The sequence below is a fragment of the Ursus arctos genome, unplaced genomic scaffold, assembly GCF_023065955.2.
Source record: "Ursus arctos isolate Adak ecotype North America unplaced genomic scaffold, UrsArc2.0 scaffold_22, whole genome shotgun sequence".
Classification (NCBI taxonomy): Eukaryota; Metazoa; Chordata; class Mammalia; order Carnivora; family Ursidae; genus Ursus; species Ursus arctos.
Genome location: NW_026622897.1, coordinates 61,315,078 through 61,331,515, shown reverse-complemented (window position 1 = coordinate 61,331,515; position 16,438 = coordinate 61,315,078). Strand labels below are relative to the sequence as shown.

The following is a 16,438-nucleotide window of genomic DNA, read 5'->3' as shown; positions in this document are numbered from 1 at the left end:
GAGGCAAGGGGAACCTAGAATGGGGAAGTTTTACAGAATGTGCCCTGTGGGGGGCAGGGGACTCCATGGCTTGCTCCAGGAATGTACACAGGTTCTTTTCATGACCATTGCGTCCTCTGGATGCCCAGCCCTCGCCTTGTAAATCCACAAATCATCCTGTAGCTTCTGCGAGGCTGCTTCCTCCTTCGCCAGCCTCTGTCAGCGTCCTCCTTGGAGGATGTCAGCAGGAGTCTGGCCCCTGGGGCTGGAAGACCCAATGGAGGCTGAAGCCTGCCCCCCGAAGAAGAGTGCCAGCCTTTCCTCTGGGGGCCTGTTGAGTAGCGGTTTAGAAGAGGCTTGCAGTTGTCCACTCAATCAGTCCTTAGTCCTCGGTTGCCCGGGAAAAGGAGCCACATACAGTAATCGTGCCTTCTCTGTATCTGTCTGTCTCTCCTCCGCCTCGTCCGACCCAGCCCAGTGGGAAAGGGCCTCGGCTGCCAGAGGTATACTGTGTCATCAGCCGCCTTGGCTGCTTCGGCTTGTTTTCCAAGGTAAGAGGGCTCTGGCTTGCTTCCCTCCCCTTTCCCCAGCTGACAGCTCCCACAGGAGTATCTGTGGCCAGCTCAGATGAGAAAACCACCTGTGTGCGCGAGCGAGCGGGCGCGAGCAAGAGAATGCGAGAGCGAGTCCAGGGAGCTCTTGGACTCCTTCCTGTTCCCAAGCCTGGCTCCCCATCTGGCCAGCTGGCATCTCCTCAGCTCCTGTGCCAGATGGTCTGCCAATGTCACAGTCCACCCTGGGCCATGGGCAGAGCCAGAGGCCTTGGGGACAGAAACCCCCTCCCCCCTTGGGGAAGCCAAGTGCCCAGGGACCCGACTCTCAAGTGGTGTTTCCTTTGCCCAACTCGTGGGTGTGAGGCAAGGACGAGTTAGTGAGCAAGCAGTCATCCAGTGCCAAGGGAAACAGGAAGGATGGGGTGTGAAGACAGTCCTCCTGTCCCCTGGCTTTTGGCCCCGGCCGGTCAGATGCCAGGCTGCCCGCTTCTCTGCCCAGGAGGTAGGGAAGGGCAGCGCCTTGACACCCTTCCTCTTCCGGCTGCTGGTGATGGGCACAGGTCCTAGATGAGGTGGAGCGCCGGCGTGGGATCTCTGCCGCCTTGGTCTACCCCTTCATGAGAAGTCTCATGGAGTCGCCCTTCCCTGCCCCAGGGAAGACCATCAAAGTGAAGACATTTCTTCCAGGTGCTGGCAATGAGGTAGGGATTTCTGCTGCCTCTTCTCTCCGACTATGGATGGGGGCTGGAGGAAGGCCTGCCTAGCCAAGGCTTCCGTCCCTGGGAGGGGCAGAGCACAGCCCCTTCCTCGCTTACAGTGTGTGTACAGCTAATCAGCAGGGACTGGAAAAGTGAAGGACAGAACTGTCGTTGGAGCCCAACTCCCTGCAGCTCCTAGGGGCCTTCCCTGACCTGCCTGGACTCAGCTGCATTGCACCTGCCCTCCTTTTCTTCATTCACCGGTTTACAGGTAGTGCTCTTTCACAGTCAGGGATGGCACCAGACCTTGGCGCAGTCGTGACGCTGAGGTGGGCCACAGCTGTGTCCCTGAGGGGTTCCTAATCTAGCGGGCGACACCAGTACCAACTACACACGTCTGCTTCTAGTAGATGATTACTAAGTGTCGTGAGTGCCACGTGCAAGCATGGGAGTGGGAGGTGTGACCGGGGACCTGCTTGATGTTAGGGGGCCCGGGAAGGCCACCTCCGAGGACGTGACTAAGGTGAGTAGAGTCAGCTAAATGAAGTGGGGGAGGGAGACTGACAGAGAAGGGTGTGGATGGGAGAAGGTTATTCCAGGGGGAGTCGCACCTGCAAGGGCACATGTTGGCAAAGTGACAAGGAACTGAAAAAGGCCAAGATGGTCCAAAGGGTAGTGAGCTGGGCAGGACAGGCAGCGAGGGCCGCACCACAGTGCGCCTGCTGGGCCAAGTTAAGGAGTTTGGAGTTTATCTAAAGCGGGGTTATAAGATCTGAGATATATTTTTCAAAGCTCATTCTGGCTGCTGTGGAGAGCATGGATTGGAGTGAAAACAGGGAGACCAGCTGGGCTGCCGTACGGTAGTACGGACAGGAGGTGAGAGTAGGAGGTTGGATTAAGGTGTGGTAAGAAAGGTGAGACACAGGTGAAGTTGAGGTATACTTTAGAATTAAGATCAGAAGCACTTTGTGTTGAGTGGAAATATGGAATACATGTTAGGGAGACTTTAAGGCTAACTCCCAGCCTCCTGGCTTGAGTGACAGGGTCGCTGCTGGCGTGCTGCCTGTGGATGGTAAGCGGGCTCCGAGGAGGAAGCAGGGAGGTGGATTTTGTGTCTGTTATGTTTAAGATACCTGTGTGGCCCCCAAGAGAGGATATTTCATAGCAGAAAGTGTAGATAGGGAAGAAAAGAAAGCCCGGACGCGGTCCTCGTCAGACCTGGGGAGCTCCAACATTTGGGGATCCTGCTGACAGAGAGGAGCGACCCCTAGGAGTGGGAAGACAGGAGGAAGAGCAGGCTGTGGCTTGGAAGCCAAGGAAGGGGGCATCTTAAGAAGGAAGGGGTGCTTAGGTGAGGTCAGGATGAGGAATGGCCGGCTGCCTCGACGAGAGTAGATCTCGGGGGAGTGGGAATGAGGGGCCCAGATACCTCAGTGGAGGGAGTTGAGAAGTGGAGAGGGGTGAGAAAGCAGAAACAGCCTGTGTAGACTTCTTTTCAAGAGGCTTGGTTGCTAAGAGGACTAGGGAAGGGGACAGTGGTTGAAAGGGGGAGTTTGCTGAAGGTGGTCATCTGGGGGCTGGTGGGAATGGCCCAGCGGAGGCAGAGGTGAAAGGAGATAGTCAGGAGAGGGAGGGGACAGTCAGACTGTGGCCTGGGAGCGGCAGGGCTGGGGGATCCAGGGAGGGACTGGCTTCAGTTAGGAGAGATGGGCACTTCCTTGTGTGATGGCAGACAAGGGCCATGGCGTGTAGGTTCTAGCTTCTCATCTGATGGCTTCAGTTTTCTCAAAATGGAAAAGAAGGTCATCCTCTGAGAGTGAGAGGTGGGTGCTGGGCTTTGGGAGAGGGAAGAAGAAATTATTTCATTGTTGCAGAGAGCGGGAGAGGGTCTGAGTAAAGAAACACGGTGTGAATGCCATTGCAGGGCTTTCTCTCGGCCTCTTTTCTCCCACACTTCGCTGGAGGGACTTTAGGCTTCTCGAGAGGTCTGGCGCAGGATGGCTGGCCCTGGCCGGAGATCCCAGCAGCACGCCTGGGAGCCCTTTGGGCTGGCCCATCCTCCCCAGCTCACTTCTCATCACACTGAGTTGAATTACTTACTGTGGCTGAACCCTGCCTCATTTTGCCTCGAGGTCTAGTCCCTTCTCTCCTTCCAAAAGAAGTTCTCTTGTGCACTCAGCCATTGCCCCAACCCCTCCCTGCCTCAGCTGGGGCTGCTGCCCTTCCTCTCCACCCTTGTGGCCCCCTGTGCAGATGTGAATTGTGGCTTCCTTGTCTGACACCAGTCTCACAGCTGTGGTTGCTTAGATTCAGTTGGCCCCACTGGACTGTGATCCTTGAGGGCAGCGATGCATGAGTAGAGGCCCAGGTCCCACAAGCTGCTTCTGTGAATTCTCACACCCTGCAGGGGGCCTGGGCCTCAGGGGTAGTCAGAGCGTGGTGCTGTGCTGCAGAGCCGAGCCTGTTGGACTGCTGCAGGCTCTTGGGGGTGGAGGGGTGGTGTGGGGGAGCATTACTGTAACTTCTGGGGGCAAGGATGGGGGTCCCATACAGAGGCCTCTGGTGTCCTTGTGGTGTGGGTTTCCTTCAGGCCCCATTCCCTGAGTATTTTGTGTATGCACGGCATTGTGCTCGTCACTGGACCTTCTAGGAGTTTGCCAGCAGGTGGGAAAGATAGTGTCCACTGATCGTTAGGGCAACTTTTTCCATGTTGCTGCTTCTTTGGGAGCCAGAGGGATGAATATTGAGCTAGGAGTTCGAACTTCCCTTGTGTAGACCCTGAGGAATAAATGAGATGATGTGGGGTAAAAGCCCCTGGAAAAGAGAGCTCTGACTCCATGGGCTCTATGAGGGAACACGGTTTTCCCCTACTTAGTAGGAGGCCTGCACATCCTTGCTGCCCACGTGCTCTGAGAGACCGAGGAGAAGACTAGGCAGGCCCCTGTGGCAGCTGCTTCAGCTTGGCCTGAGTGTCAGCAGTTCCTCCTGCTCTCACCGCTAGGTCAACTGCAACTCTTCACCCTCAGGACTGCCCCCAGGGAAGTGGCTTTTTGTGCCATAGCACTGACCTTGGGAGTGGCCTTGCAACCCCCTGGAGGGAGGACGGCTAGGTCCAGCCCTGATAAAGTCCTGCTTCCTGGCACGGTGGTGGAATAGCCAGCCCTCTCCTTGTGTTTTCCTTGTCCCTGGCACAGAGAGTAGACAGGCTGATAGAGATAGAGACCAGAATGGTAGGACAAACATGACCTCTGGAAGGAAACTCTAGCAGGAAAGGGAGAGGACGTGGCAACAAGGACACTGGCATTGCCTTCTGAGAGATGGCAGTCAAGGGATAAGGAGATGCTTCTCTTCCTATGGCCTGGGGAGCAGCGATTGGTTATGGGATCTGGTCAGTGTGGGTGCCAAGACCTCTGCTTGGGGAGGTGGACCGGGGGGCAGGGAGTACCCCACAGGTAGAGCTGTGTGGTCTCCTCATTCTCCTTATCTATAAGAGTAGTCACCTCCTCCTTTTCCTGTGAGGCTGATGGATGGCTCATCCACGCTTCCTTCTGGAGCCTTCCCCACGTTCCAATTAGCCCTCTTGTTGACAGGCTAGGTGTCCGAGTACTACGGGAACAGAGCTGTGGTCTGAGGGGAGAGGGAGACTGGGTCTTATTGCATATTGGGGTAGATTAGAAACCCGGAAAAGGGACAGTGGGGAGAAAAACCTACAGCCCGTCACTTTGCGGAGGACCCGGGAGTGACCGCACCTCGCCTGCCTTGACCCACGTCTCCCCTCGTTCTCCTGCAGGTGTTGGAGCTGCGGCGGCCCACGGATTCCCGGCTGGAGCACGTGGACTTTGAGTGCCTCTTCGCCTGCCTCAGCGTGCGCCAGCTCATCCGGATCTTTGCCTCGCTGCTGCTAGAGCGCCGGGTCATTTTTGTGGCAGATAAGCTCAGGTAAGGCCCAGCAGGGCGAGGTGGAGAAGAGGGGGAAGGCACATCCACGGATTAATCTGACACGTATTTACGAGCCCTACTGTGTGCCAGCTTCTGTGGTATTGGTGTGGCAGGATTGCGAACCCCAGGGAGGACGTGGCCTGAGGGAAGAGGCGTCGGCATTTCTTCTTTTGCCCCAGCCAAGAGTGTGCAGATGAAAGACGTGGATAGGGAGAAAGGTGGAGTAAGATTTCTGGCTGATGGTTACACTTCCTCTGGAGCGGGAGGCAAGGCCATCTCTGTGGGATGTGGAGTTTGAGGAGAGTGCTGAACTCTTAGGCAGAGCCACGTGAGGAAGGGGCAGGAGCACGGACTAGGGGTCAGAGGAGTGCTGAGCCCCCCAGGGAGGAGCCAGTTAGGGCATCAGCTGGAGAAGACACCTGGGGATTTGTGGAGAAGGACAAGGTGAGGGAGGCATGGAGGGTGCCAGGGAGGCGAGTGGTTACAGGAAAGCTGGCCAGTCAAACTAGGAGAGGGAAAAGATGTCCAGGGCCAGGAGGTGCCCATGGGGTAGGGGAGCTAATTTAGGAGGAATAAGAAAACAGCTGGGAGGATCATAGGTCTTGGTCCAGAACATTGGCATTTAGGATTTTAGAGGTAGAGATTCCAAGATCTGGTTTGTGGAAGGAGTTGAGCTCTTCTAGGCAGTCAAGATTTAAAAGTGTCGCAGTCTATTCAGGCTGCTGTAACAAAACACCGGACCGGGTGGCTTGTAAACGACAGAAGTGTATTTCTCACAGTTCCAGAAGCTGGACATCAAAGCTCAGGGTGCCAGCATGGATACGTTCAGGTGAGGGCCTGCTTCCTGGTTCACAGCCAGAGCCTTCTCACTGCGGTGGAAGGGGCGACGGAGCTCTGTGGGTCCGTTCTATAAGAGCACGAATCCCATTCATGAGGGCCCCGCCTTCATGACCTAACCACCTCCCAAAGGCCCCACCTCATCTTTGGGGTTTAGGGTTTCAACATGGGCATTTTGGAGGGCACAGATACTTAAACCATATAGCATGGGGTGTATGTGGGGAGTGGACAGGCAAGTAGAGGATGAGATCTTGGCAACACGTATATTTTTTTGGTCAAAGACTCCATCACGGGAAGAAATGGTTTCTTTAGAGTGGTGGACTTAATTCAGTCATTTGGACATTTATTCACCCACCTGTTCTGTGCCATACCATATGCCTGCCAGGTGCTGATAGGAGGGCAGAAAAGGGAAAGCCTCTTTCGGGTTGGTCCTCAGTAGGCCCAGGCTCCCTGGGGTCTTCCTTTCTGTCTGTGTGAGGGGCTACTGAGGGGAGCAGGAGAAAGGGACTCCTGAATGCCCTCACGGGGCACTGGGGCAGGATGCCAGGCCTACCCTCTGCCCAGGAGAAGGAAGAGGAGGAAATGCCAGGGCTGCCAACTTTTCCAGAGAAGGCCTGCTTTAGAAATGAAAACGGCCCCTCACCTCCCACCCCAGCCTCAGTGTTTCTGCATCCCACAGTTGTGTGTGTCTTGTGGTCCTTCAGGAAGGGGCCGAGACTGGCAGCTGGAACGAGCCAGGGACAGCAGCCCCATGGAGCCCCTGTCTGCTGCCTCCCTGCCACCCATGTTCACTGTCCCTCAGCCAGGGAGGCTCTAGTCTGGCCAGACCGTGGTGTCCCTACTGAAGCCTAGACCCTGAGGTTTCTTTTTCCTGAAGGTTCCATTCCCTGACTCAGGGCTTCCTCTTTGCCACCCCCACCCGTAGCCCAGCTCCAGTAGGGCCCTGAAGACAGCTCTTGTTTCCTTTGGCCGCCCCTGCCTCTGAGCACATTCCTGCACCATTCTGGAAGGAAAGTACCCCAGGGCTCTGTTCTTTGCTGGGCTCAGCATTCAAGTTCTGCCACTCTTGGGTCTAAGAAAAGATATCCACCCTCCTCAGGGTCTGCCTGTGACTGGAGAGGGGCAGGGTGGGCAGTCCAGTGGTGGCACACAGGCCTGGACTGGGTCAGGGCTTAGTGAGTCCAGCCTGCTCATGGTCAGGTTGTCCACAAATCCTTTGCTCCTCCAGGTCTAGTTTTGACATCTGAGTATATGGGAGGGGTGCACTGTATGTGTGTACAGGCTCTGCGGTGACCAGCCGTAGGGGCTGTACAAAACCTCCTGTCTCCAAAGAGCCAGGCCCAGTGGAGGGGAAGGTGGAGGTCAGTGTGTCCCTCAGCCCTGAGACAGCCCTTTTCTAGTTCTTTTCCAGATGGCTGTCCTCGAGGTGTTGGGGGGGGGGGGAGCTACTGTCCCCAGGGGGAGGGCTGTCAGAGCCAGGACACCTGTGTCTCTGCCTCACGACCCAGCACTGTTTTAGGTGTCTGTAGGGTAGCAGGACAGACAAGCAAGGCACCGGCTGACAAAACACTTGAGAACATCCAGAGGTCCTTCTAGAAGAGGGGGTTTGTTTCTGTCATGGGTTGGAACCATGTTCTCTGACTAGTGGGGCATTAGTCAGGAAAGGGGGAGACTTCCTGCTGGAGCTGATCAAGGAGAGTCTCTTGTGGCTAATAGGTGGGACCAATAGAGGCAGAGGGTCAGAGTGGGAAAGTCAAGCTTAAAACTGAACTGGACTGTGGGCCGCTGCCTTCTCATCTATAGTATGGTCCCTAGGGGAGGGCCTTTGATTCTCCTCCCAGCAGAAGGGTTGTTCAAGCCAGGTGTGTCTCCTGTGTTTGCCAGTGCCCCACACCAGCCCTCAACACATGGGGAGTGTACACCCCCTTTTCCTTCCAGCTAGCACCGTAGAGGTCTTCCTCCCCTCTTGCTTTGGTCATTCTGCTCAAATGGCCGGTCCTGGAGTGCTGCTGGGTGTAGAGGCCTGGAGCCCCCTCTAGGCCGAGAGAGGGATGACCCCACTGAGACCTTAGGCTATATTTTGGAGCCTGAGAAGAAAGATGGGCGTGGGCACTTTTTTCAGCTTGGTAGGAGTGGCGCCGGGCTCCTCACCTCAGTCAGCGATCCTCAGTCAGACCACTTTTGCGGTTACAGCAAGGAAGGGTTGGATAGACGGCAGAGTAGTCAAGTGACACTGGGCTGGGAGACAGGAAAACCGGTTGTGTCCCAGGTCGGCCTCTTAGGAAACTAACCCTTCGTAGCTGTGGGCCCAGCTCTAACATGAATAATTGATAAGATGACCTCAGAGGGCCTTCCAGCTCTTATACACTACGAATCAGTGATCAACTCTTGCTCCCCTTGCCTTCATCTTCTCTGGCTTCAGGTGATACTTCCCCACCAGGTTAGGCCTGTCTGTGCATTAGGGTGGCCCTTGAGGGTGTGTATGTGAGTCGTTTGTGAGTTTAAGTGTTGCTGTGTACCTTCATGGCTGTTCCTCGGTTGAGTCCCAAAGAAGGTCTGGTACCAGTGTCCTTGAGGCCCTGAGCAGTGGGAATGTGGGGGCTTCACCAGTCTGCTGGGTCACACCCTGACCTGAACTCCATTAGCACTTTTGTTGCACCAGGTGGTTTACCTATAAAAGGATGTTCTAACTCCCCTTCCCCAAAGGTGCTGGGCCTGGGCTCAGGTGCTTGTCTGTCTGTCTGTCTACCAGTACCCTCTCCAGCTGCTCCCATGCCGTGGTGGCCTTGCTCTACCCCTTCTCCTGGCAGCACACCTTCATTCCTGTCCTTCCGGCCTCCATGATTGACATCGTCTGCTGTCCCACACCCTTCCTGGTTGGCCTGCTCTCCAGCTCCCTCCCCAAACTGAAGGAGCTGCCTGTGGAGGAGGTGGGCCATTGTCTGGGGGACCAGCTGGGTGAGGGGTGGAGGAAGGAAGGAACTGAAGGAACAGAAACTCCCGGGAGGGAGGGAGGGGCAGAGGGGGAAAGGAAGGGACCAAGACCACTAGGCTCCTCTCACTTGTGGCCTCTGGGCCTCTCTACCCAGGTCTTATCCCTTTTCCCTGAGCACTCTATCCCTGGATGGAGTTATTCCTGTTGTCTGACTCTGGGAATCCAGGAGGTCTGGAGGCCTAGGGAGGGCATTGCAGGAGCTCATTAATGACTCTTTCTCTTAGGCACTGATGGTGAATCTGGGATCCGACCGATTCATCCGACAGGTAAGAAAGAGCAGGACCCCACAGAATATGGCCTGCCCTAGGGTAGGTGCTTGTTTGCTGCAGGCCCCAGGGTACCCAACACTGTTACACACATTGTTCAACCTTCACAGCCGATTTGTAGAGCTCTCTGGGCTCCATGTTCACAGACTAGACAAGGGTGGGGAGAAACTGATCTGGGAAGTCTTGAGACCCGCGGGATCTGCCTTTCTGGTTGGGATCATCCAGTGCAATGGGAGTATGGGAGTGTGAAGAACATGGCCCGGAAGTCTGAACACTTGAGGTCTGGCTCTGCCACCTTTGAGCCACACAATGTCACACAGGCCTCCGAACTTCTCTGAGCCAGAGTTCTCATCTCTGAAGCAGACATGGTGACACCACCTGCCTCGAAATGTTGGGGGGGGATTACGCATGATGCGCAGAATGCTGTGGAATGTCAAGGTTTGCAGTCATCGTCGCCAGCTTCGGAAAGCCTTTGGTAGTCATGGCAATCCTCCGGCTCTCCACTAAGGAGCACAGCCCACTGACGCACCCTCTGGGCATGTACAGTCTGTTACACACCACTCACAGCCGCCAGTCCTGGTACAAGGCATCAGGGTACAGAGACGGAACCGGAATGCAGAGGCAGGAAGGACAGCCTACCCTCATACCTGAGACGCAGGCTGGGCCACAGGTTCCCCGCCTTGAGCCAGCCCTGCTTCCCACCTGGGAGCTGGAGATGGAGGAGCGGGGAGGCTTTATCGGGGTGCTGGGCGAGGAACCCCGAGCTGGTCTGCGGCAGTGAATGCCACGGCCTCCACTACCTTTTTTATCCGTGTGACCTTGGATGAGTTTCTTTTCTTTTTTTTTAAGATTTTATTTATTTATTTGACAGAGAGAGAGAGACAGCCAGTGAGAGAGGGAACACAAGCAGGGGGAGTGGGAGAGGAAGAAGCAGGCTCATAGCGGAGGAGCCTGATGTGGGGCTCGATCCCATAACGCCGGGATCATGCCCTGAGCCGAAGGCAGACGCTTAACGAGTGAGCCACCCAGGCGCCCCTTGGACGAGTTTCTTAACCTCTGTCTGTGCTCAGCTTCTCATTGTGAAATGAGGTTGATAATAGTATCAGGATTTGGGGGAGGAATGAAGAAGATTATATAGTTAAGCTCTTCAGACAGGGCCCGGCATATAGTAAGTGGTTAGTCAGTGTCTGTGATTATGATGACTGTGTTTCCTTCCCCTGTAGATGGATGATGAGGACACACTGTTACCGAGGAAGTTGCAGGCGGCTCTGGAGCAGGCTCTAGAGAGGAAGAACGAACTGATCTCCCAGGACTCTGACAGCGACTCCGATGATGGTGAGTGAGGCTTGCCCCGGGCAGAGTCAGCTCTGGCCCCGGGTTCCCTCTGCTCTGGATCAGGGCCTCGTGGTACCAGGACCCTGTTTCTACACACCAGACCCTTCTGGTTGACGAGGCTCCAGGTATAGGACCTTGGTCTCAGGCTGGTCTAGAATCCTCTAGCCCCACTACCAGTGGGCTCAGGGAGTAATGGGCCTGAGGGGAGAGAAGTATTGTGGTGTTTTGTCAGAGGGAGTGGAGAAACATAAGCAACACTGGGGGCACATCTAGGGTGGCCCAGGCTATAAAGCTACCCTCTTCTCTCTAATTCTTCTCTACCTCAGAAGGTTTGAGAAGGAAAACCCAAAGACATATGGCTCCTCTTGTGAAGCCCAGGAAAACCACCAAGGGTGAGGGGTGTGGGGAACGCGATCCTCTGGTCTCTGATTTCCACTGTCATTCGCGCAGTGAGTATTTGCCAACTTCCATGTGCAGAGCACAGTTTCTGACCTTCCAGCTCAGGTGCTGGTTACAAGCCCAGGAGCACAAGAGTTAAAGTTCCAAAAACAGATAAGTGGTTCCGGCTAGAAATTCTCTTGGGGAGAGGGAGACAATACCAGCTAGAGGTTGGGGTCGAAGGTTGGAGATGACCGGTTCTTGACCTGAACCTCAAAGATTTGTCTTTTCTCTTCCAGAATGTAATACCCTCAATGGGCTGGTGTCGGAGGTGTTTATCCGGTTCTTTGTGGAGACTGTTGGGCACTACTCCCTCTTCCTGACTCAGAGCGAGAAGGGAGAGAGGGCCTTTCAGCGAGAGGCCTTCCGCAAGTCTGTGGCCTCCAAAAGCATCCGCCGTTTTCTTGAGGTTTTTATGGAGTCTCAGATGTTTGCTGGCTTCATCCAAGACAGGGAGCTAAGAAAATGTCGGGCAAAGGGTAAGGCCAGAAAAGCTTGGGGTTGGGGACTATGAGCCCTCTTCTGTGAGTTGTCTGCTTACTAGTAGGCCTGAATATCTGGGCACCATGATGGAAGCTCTTAGCTATCGGCTAGGGCCAGGCCTCCTAACATGCCTTTCTTCTGAAAGAAGCCGCCAAGGGAGCTTTCTTCTCCTCCTGTTGCAGTGAGTGGCTTCCAAAGGCTGCACACAGGCTGGAGCCATGTGTCTGGTAGGGCTCCTCTCCACCCAAGAGCAGCATGCCATTGGTAGCCCATCCCCTCTTCAGATGCCCTTCTTATTCAGAGGAAAAGACCAGATTGAACAAGTTAGGGGGTTCTAAGAACCACGTGTTGGAGAAGCCCTTCAAGAAAATTGAGCTAGCTCTCTGAGGTTGGTGGCAGCCTCCATTCAGAATAGAAGGTCACCTTGTCTCTAGTCATTTCAACAGCTTAGTTCACTCTAGGCCTTTTTTTTTTTAAATCTCATCAAGATCTTTCTATCTAACCTCAGGGTTATTACGTCTTCTGTCCACTAATACTGTTCATTTAGTCTAACGAACCTTTTGGAACAACGTGGTAGAGTGATCTAAGAGGACCTAGAAAAGGTGCCCAGCTCTGAAACAAGGAGCGGCATCTTTGCCTTACGGAATGCAGCTCAGGCACATGCACTGGGAGGCAAGGTGCTGAGGGCCTCTTGCTTCAGCAGTGAGCACAGTGAGACGCTATTAATTATCGTTCTGAGGAGGTAGCCTGAATTCTAATACGATGCTGCCCTAAATTGTAATTGCAGATCCTTGGTTTCTCTGTGCCCGTGGCCCCTCCAGCAGGCCTCCCCTTCCCTTCCCGCAGTGAGTGTTCTTTTCCCTGTCCCTCCTCTTCCTCAGGCCTCTTCGAGCAGCGAGTGGAGCAGTATTTAGAGGAACTCCCAGACACTGAGCAGAGTGGGATGAATAAGTTTCTCCGAGGTTTGGGTAAGTAGCACGGTCACTCATGAGATAGGTGTTCAGCAAGAAGCTGGGGCTGGGGGATCTGTACCCAAACTACTCTAAACCAGTGCCAGTGGGTATTTATATTGGGGCTGTAGACAGAACAGTAAGAGATCCCCTCGTGAAGACGTTCCCAGCCCAGTGCTCCAAGAGCATTTAGCATTTACCAAATTGCAGAACCAGGAGAAACCACAGATCCTTACATAAATCAGATCTTTTTCCATGTGCTCCTTCCTGACTGACTATGAGGATGCTGGGGGCAGTGAGCTTTTCTCTAGGCCTAAAAGGGTCTACAGAAGTCTCGGTGCCAGGGTGCCCTTCTCTGAAAACCTCCACTCTCTTCAAAGAGCTCGGCCAGCTAAATCATGGAATCATAGCATGTCTCAGTTTAAAGGGAAATTGGGGCCAAAGAAGTTAAATAGCTTGCCCACAGCTCCAGAGTGATTGATACCAGTGCCCTAATTAGAGCTCTAGCATATTTTCACTGCCCCGGATCAGATCCGTCACAGCTAAAATCCAGTCTTTCTAACCCTGTCTCCCACTGAGAGGGTTAGGGCTGTTAGGAGAGTTGATACTGAAACCTTCTCACTCTTGCGCTCTCTGACCCACAGGCAACAAAATGAAGTTCCTCCACAAGAAGAATTAAGCCCCTGTCCCAGTAATGGAGTCCAGTGCCTTGCCGAGCCTGGAGCCTGGGGAGGGGGTCTGCTTGGAACCCCTGGGACCCCACCCTCCAAGCCAGCCCACCTCTGCCTTCACGATATCCCAGGATACTGTTTGTAAATAATCTGCTGTAAGCTTTCTTATCTCCTTTTGTAACAAGCAAAGAGAATCTGGTAAATATTTGTATATTCCCAAGGGGCTGGGTGCTGGCGACTGGCCAATTATGTGCAGCTGACTGTCTCAGCCGAACCACTGATCTTCCCCTGGAGGCTCCTGGCCTGCCTGCCTGAGGCCCCTGCTGCCAGTCTCGGGCCCTGGAGAGCAGATGCTGTCTTGTTCTGTACAGGAGGTCTATTTTTTTTTTTTTTTAAATCTTAGAGTTTCTATTTTTTTCTAGTAGTCACCCCTCCCCTAACCCTCCGTTTTTGAAAGGCAAAGGCCAATCAATCCCCATTTGCAGCATGGTACCAGGCACTTGGGCCTGGCCTTCTCTTGTTCCTCCCACCTTTGTGATGGTCAGTGAGTCACGGGAAGCCCACCCCCCACCCCCGGCTGTGCCAGTGCTGTCCGGGCCCAGCTCCCAGTCAGTGGTGGCCACAATGCGGTACGGGGCATCCCTCCTTCCCACCATCTACGGGTGTTCTCAATAAACAGTGTACAGTTGTTTGGGCCCAGAGCCCTACGTGTTCCTTGGCTTCATTTTCTAGAGTTCTCTCTCCTGGGAGATGGGCTGAGAGAGGCCAATCAGGAATGAAACACCATCATGCAGGGAACTGAGTACTTCATTAAGAGTTTAGCTTCAGTGTGAGTCACGTACCTGCCCTGAAATCAAGTTCTCTGGCTGGAACCGAATGATTGGTCTTAGAAGATACCTTGTCATTGTTCTTGTTCAGCTTGCCTCTTCAATAACCAACTGTTCAGACTCTCTGTAAGCGTTCCCAGTGATGCAAAGAGTGCTCAGTGCTTTCAACTCCACTGTTGGGTGAATCTGAACATTTTCCTATTTAGTATGAAGCCCTTAAGATATCCTTGGATATCCTGACATTGGTGGGGTGAAGCTCAGCGAAAGCTAACCCAGGCTTGTTCATAGCCCTGGCCCATTGCCTATAGCTCTTCTGTCATTCTGTGACTAGTCTTCTCCTGTTGGATCCCTACGTTTGCACGCAGAAACTTTTGCAATATTCCATGGAAAAGCAAGAAGAGAAGCAGGACGGGGAATATGGGTGGCTGAGGCTTTCCACCCACCCAAGACCTTCGCAGAGCAGAGACCGTGAAAATTTCCAAGGTGAGAGATGAGGCAGTAAGCTGGAACTCTCTTCGTTGGAATTCAGTTTGGGGCTGGCAGGATTTGAACCAAGGAGTAGATTTTTCCTGTCCTTCCACCCTGGCGTACTTAAACAAGAGACAGTACTATCCTGAATTCCCTTCCCTCCTTCTGCCCATTTCCATTGAGGCCTGGGCCGGTCCCAACCTGTCTGGGGCTTGGGGTTGCTCTCTGCCTCCTAAAGTAGAGGGTTTGTCTTCTGGGAAGACGAAGTCTCTTCTCCTCTGAAAAAGTCTCCTACATAGTTGGCTTTTGGCATCTTCGAGGAATAGGGAGGCAGAGACTGAGGCCTCATGAGTCTGAGTTTTCAGCTGAGGTAGAGAAGACAGTGCTTATCACCGGAAAGTCCAGAGTCGGGTGTAGTTACCTCCAGGACTCATTACTGTTAAGCCATCCTGGGCTTCATGACAGTCACAGAAGTAGATTCCTTAACAATAAAATAATAATAACACAGTTTCCAAGAGGTGCTATTTCTTTCTCCTTTCCTTCTCTCACTCCCCTCTCTTTTTAAATATGACTCCAAAGAATCCTCACAGACGTACAATGAGATCACAAGAGATATAGGTATAAATTCCTTTTTTAAAAAATAAAATTTGAAACTTTTATGTACCTTTAAAATCTTAAGATACCTAAGATTAACCCTAAGGATGCCTTCCTCCTATGATGGTTACAGCTTTCATCCTAATTCAGAAAGACAGTACTGGCACATAATGGCTCTGGTTGGGCTGCAGGGTCCATACAGTGAGCACTATGGGTAAGGCACAGAAGACTTTGGGGGAATATAGAGGAAGGTGTGTCCTGGGGGCCTGGTATGACAAAAAGTGGTCAGGACTTCTTTCCAAGCTCTGTTTTACATGATTTGTCAGCTCTTAAACAGATGGTTCTTAACCCTAGTGGATCCAACACTCTCCTTTTCTATAGCAAATACTCTAACTCCCCCCTTTACTATTCTGAAATGAAATTCGTAGATAATGTAACCTACCTAAACACACTTTCATATAAATGGGGAGAAGTAAAAGGAGGCATTTTGTTATAACAGGTATTTAAATATGTACGTGCTTGGGTACAGCTGTGCTAGAAGATACATAACGAGGTCAGATGCTTACACCTGTACACAGAGTTACTGTGAATGCAGTAGCTACACATGCACAGATAAAAGCGTGTTGTATTAGCAATTCAGAGTCTACTGAGTGGGTGTTCCCATTGGTAAGAGAGCTGAACAACTTTGGCGGGGGGGGGGGGGGGGGGGGGGAGGGGGAGGAAGAGGGAGAATCTTCAGCAGGCTCCATGCCCAGCACCGGGCCGGATGCAGGGCTCAATTTCACAACCCTGAGATCATGACCTTAGTTAAAATCAAAAGTCAGATGCTTAACTGACTGAGCCACGCAGGTGCCCCAGAGAAATGAACAACTTTTGGCAATATTTTGAGCAGAACACAGAACTTCCCCTGACTTAAACAGCATTTGGAATCCTGGAAAACTCAGAAGTATATGAAAACTTGGGGAGGGAGAATTTTTTTTTTTTTTTATGTGTGTGTAAAATGTACGTAGATCTAAACTAGATTCTGTTGTTTTATAATCAACCCATACATTGCAGGATGTCTAGCAACGTTGGTTGCTTCCCCTCCATGATTGTGACAGACAAAAACTGCCCCCCCAGAGGATGGTTTTGCCACTATTGAGATCAAGTGTCTTTGAACAGTGCCTTTCAGACAACCAACCCTAGGGCACTTACTTAGGGGTAACACAACACTGTCCCTTCTACCAGAAGCCCCAGTGCCTACGGAGTGTCAGCCCTCTATTCTGGAGTCAAGAAAGGCCCTGGGTATTCTTAATCAGTCTGGTAACTCTTAGAGCAGAGAAGGCTGCCCCATTACATCTTCCTAAATGCCTTAAAAAACAAAACAAAACAAAACAAAAAACCAATAACCATACTCTGGTAAAC

General features: G+C 52.9%; 1 protein-coding gene across 9 annotated transcripts in view; it reads left to right on the top strand.

Annotated features, from left to right (window-relative positions):
- Positions 1-13,846, top strand: part of DENND2B (DENN domain containing 2B) — a 165,713-nt gene extending 151,867 nt beyond the window's left edge. For all 9 annotated transcript variants that reach the window (XM_057316977.1, XM_057316978.1, XM_048217044.2 and 6 more), the window contains 9 exons: positions 453-530; positions 1,094-1,234; positions 5,022-5,170; positions 8,760-8,937; positions 9,227-9,268; positions 10,492-10,603; positions 11,281-11,520; positions 12,406-12,492; positions 13,119-13,846. In XM_057316977.1, coding sequence (XP_057172960.1) covers positions 453-530; positions 1,094-1,234; positions 5,022-5,170; positions 8,760-8,937; positions 9,227-9,268; positions 10,492-10,603; positions 11,281-11,520; positions 12,406-12,492; positions 13,119-13,153 — 1,062 coding nt within the window. In that variant the 3' untranslated portion in view covers positions 13,154-13,846. The remainder of the gene's footprint in view (positions 1-452; positions 531-1,093; positions 1,235-5,021; positions 5,171-8,759; positions 8,938-9,226; positions 9,269-10,491; positions 10,604-11,280; positions 11,521-12,405; positions 12,493-13,118) is intronic.
- Positions 13,847-16,438: the final 2,592 nt, after the last annotated feature.